The 3,829-nt window shown below is 40.2% G+C and overlaps 1 protein-coding gene across 1 annotated transcript; it reads right to left on the bottom strand.

Moving 5' to 3' along the window:
* Positions 1-273: 273 nt before the first annotated feature.
* LOC122060058 (patellin-6-like) lies at positions 274-2,878 on the bottom strand. Its single transcript, XM_042623212.1, has 4 exons — positions 1,841-2,878; positions 1,603-1,727; positions 1,083-1,224; positions 274-915 (listed from the first exon to the last, which is right to left on the bottom strand). Exons 1-4 carry the CDS (start codon positions 2,561-2,563, stop codon positions 646-648), a joined length of 1,260 nt encoding a protein of 419 aa, XP_042479146.1. The 5' UTR covers positions 2,564-2,878; the 3' UTR covers positions 274-645.
* Positions 2,879-3,829: the final 951 nt, after the last annotated feature.

Genomic DNA, 3,829 nt, shown 5'->3' with positions numbered 1-3,829 from the left:
GATAAAGCTGCACCTGATTTCGCTTCCATTCAGGAATCAGGACCCAGCTCAGCACCCCAGGTCCCAATTCCCAACCCACCCACTCTTTCCCTTCCCTTCTCTTCGGATCCCAAACCAGTCCCCATCTTTTTCCAAATTGACCACAGGCCCCAAAGCAAAAAGACACTCTTGCCTCTTCAAATGGAGCCTGGAAGAGAGCTGAGAGCTCCCAAGTCCGCGATACGTCTCCATCAACCCCAACTATGAATCCATCAAACTTGTTAGAGAGAGAGAGAACACAATGAATCAAATGACATTCACAGGAATCGACAACTCAAGCTAACAAAACCGTGACCACTCGCTCACAACCCAACAACCCAGGCTTCTTTATTTTCCCACGACCTTATCCCACTCTGCAATTCTAAAATTTCAAATTCCAACCCAAACCCATGAACAGAAAAAGAGGGAAACCAAATTACAAAAGTAAAAACTGCATCTTCTATACTTACTAATTAAAACAAGAACCCAGTTCCTCTTCACCCATCTAACCATCTATACATATAGAAATTAGCAATTTAAGACAGAAAATCAAACTTCAAGCCAACTCCTAAACATGGATTGTAAGCTTCTCTCTTAGTAATATTATTTGATTTAGATTTTTAAAACTTAAACCACCATAACGCAGCTTGGTTTGCGAACGAAGTATCGGTAAGCAGCAGCTTTCTTCCTCCGAGAAGAAGTGTTATCGATGGAGAGCACCATTTTCCCAGGTTCTTTGGGTGTGAAAGAACAGTGAATTGGTTCTTCTGTTGCTGCAATCTTCCTTGGCTTCTGGATGGCAATTGTGTAGCTTCCTTCTTCAGTTGGAACAAATTCTGCACTGTACTCCAAATCCCATCCTCCCACAACAATCTCCCAGGTAATGGTCGCACCACACTACCAAATCAAAAACACTATCAAACAGAGAGATCTATAGAAGAAGACCCATCAAACAGAGCTTTCACAAAGTTCAAAGAGAAACGAAAAATCAAAACTTTCATTATCCAATACAGTTAAACAAAAGCATCATCATCAAGTGAAGATTACTAAAACAAGAAGCTTACCTCAATCCCCTCAATCTCCAAGTTCACTTTCTCTCCTCCCTTCACAGTAAATTCAGAAGCTGGTTTGGGAGGGCCGTTCTGTGAATCTCCAGGTCGACTCAGGCCACCATACTGAACTGGCACGTTCTCAGGCCTAATAAACCTATGAGAAAAAAGATTCAAACGCATTAATTTTAAAGATAGTTCGAAGCCCAGAAGAATATCCCATAATAACATCTTCAGATCATCACCCACATTACTAGGATCGGGTGGAGAAGAACCAAGGATGAAAATGAAACCCCATCAGGGAACTTAAATGCCATTTCAGCCGAAAAGGATAAAATGGAACATACTAGAAAGAGAGCTGGGATGTTGAACAGATTTTGGTCAGATACTAAAGATGTTCAGAGAACACTACTACTGAAACCAAACAAAAGCCCAACTGAGATTATTGATCAAGATGCATGGCAGAGTTCAGAATCTAGTCCATTATACTCAGCCAAAGAAGAAGATTTGGTGGAATGGGTGGATTTAGACTTACTTGAAGAGGGTCTCTACAACATTCCCTTCTTTAGCGATCACAAACTTGCTCTTGGTTCGTTGAGTAAGGAAAGGACTAAACATCGAGTACAACATACTGAAGTACCAAGGAACATTGATGAAGATCTGAAGCATCATCAAAACCCACATTTAGAAATTAAAAAGGAGGAAATAGAGCTCATAAGGAGAGATGAAAAATCAAAACAGGGCATCTATTGCCAGTTATCGGCTAAGATTACCTTCCGAGCCACCATTTCAGGGTAATTATCTTGAAACACAGAGAGAATCTGGTTTGAGGCGACCCTGAGCTCCCTCTTGGGCATGTCCTTGAGATCGGTCACCTGGATCAAAGAATTAATACCACCAGGCTTGAAATGGAGAAGATTTATACCTCTTTCAAGCACTTGAACTCTCCACCTAAGAAACCTTTTCAGCTTCTCTTCGTCCCCAAAGATCCTCTCGTACATATCCTTGTCTTTGAAGACTCCATAAGCATTGTAGCAGACAGGATGACCCTCTCTGTCATAGGAATGCATGTAAGCGACAACTCCTTCGAGCTCCTTAAAACCCAAGTCCTCCTCAACAATGTCTTCAGCTCCGAACTCTTTTCTCCAAGCCAAGCACTTCTCTAGCATGGTAAATGAATCTGCGACTCTGAAATCTCTCGCCCTGAGAAACTTCAACAGAATCACATCGGCCCTGTCGTCTCCACCCAACAATGGAATGCCCCACATTGATTCAGACCCATAAGAGGCTGAGAGCTTTTCTTTGAGCTCTTGTAAGGCCTTCTTCTCCGAAGACTTGAGGTAAGAAATGAAATATGTGTCTTCCTTGAAAGAGGGAGATCGAAGGGTAGCAGCCTCCATTAAGGAAGCAACGAAGCTTTTCTTGAAGGGCTGTGGTGAGGCTTCAGGTTGTTCATGCAGGGTTTGTTGGATCGATAAAGGGGATTGAGCTTCCATTGTGGGTTCGAAACAAAACCAGGTAAATGGTATCCGTTGAAGACAAAAACGGAGACAATGTGAGAGTGAGACAGAAATAGAGAGAGAGGATAAGCAAAGATGTTTGTTTCCTATCTCTTCATCTTAAGCAAATGCAACCCAACCCAGAAGTTCAAAATTTGATTATCTGAAGCCTGAACAACAGAGATTTCTTTTCTTTGGTTGCAGGGAAAAGAAACTGAGAAAGAGATGGGTCAGGGTAAGGTAAACAAGAGGTGGGGGCAAACAAAAAACAGAGAGAGTGAGAAATAGAAATACTTATAAATTATTGCGGTGGCTGCAATTATTATAAGCATGTTCAGCCGCGCTTTTGTTTTGAGTTTTTGAAAGGAATTAAGGAAAATGCTAACAATAACAATTACAGCCTTTGAAGCTTCTCAGTCTTCACTGGCTCACCGCTCACTCACATGTGACATCCGTGTTAAGGAGCTCTTTGGTGCATATCATCCACTACCCCTCTTGTATCATATCACTCAAATTTCATTACAAGTTTCTATATGCGGCCATGCATAAACAGTCTCCACGGAAGCACCATTGTTTTTTAATTTGGTTCCTCACCATGGCTGTACCTTTTAACCCTATCTTACATCATCCATGAGTTAATTTCGTGGGTATATTATAGAACTAAGATGCAGATTTTGAAAAAACTCAATCTTATAAATTGGTTTATAAGGTAAGGAAATCCAAGATCACACACACATATATATATATATATATATATTGAAATTGATGTGAAATCAACCCTCCATATGACTGGTATAGGATTGTAATATGTTATATATCAAATTACTGTCACCGCACACAACCATGTGATCGCATTGTATATTGTCAAAAGTTTTTTGTTTACTTCAGTGACATAGAGGGTATCTTTGCATCAATATCCAAACTTTTGTCACTCGGAAGGTTATTTATAAATCTTTTACCCTTTTCAAACTCTTGTTTTTGTTTAAATTTCACATATGTTGTTTGGTTGTGTGGTTGTAGCACCAATATGGGCCAATGAAAGCGTTCACAAGGACATTAATGTAAATGGATTTTTGATTTCATAGGGAAAGAGGCAGTAATTTCTTGCACACCTATGCATGGGCGTAGGAGACACACGATCAATCAGTTTTCTTTTTCTCATTAGTCATATATATATCGAACACAAGACCAAATGTCTGGCTCATTTGTCTCCTTCAATAAGTGTGAATCCATATGTCTCCAACTATTTTTTTTTTTTTTTGG

This window comes from Macadamia integrifolia, chromosome 13 (assembly GCF_013358625.1).
Source record: "Macadamia integrifolia cultivar HAES 741 chromosome 13, SCU_Mint_v3, whole genome shotgun sequence".
In the NCBI taxonomy this organism is placed as follows: Eukaryota; Viridiplantae; Streptophyta; class Magnoliopsida; order Proteales; family Proteaceae; genus Macadamia; species Macadamia integrifolia.
The sequence above is the reverse complement of the archived record's forward strand: the minus strand, read 5'-3'. Positions and strand labels throughout refer to the sequence as shown.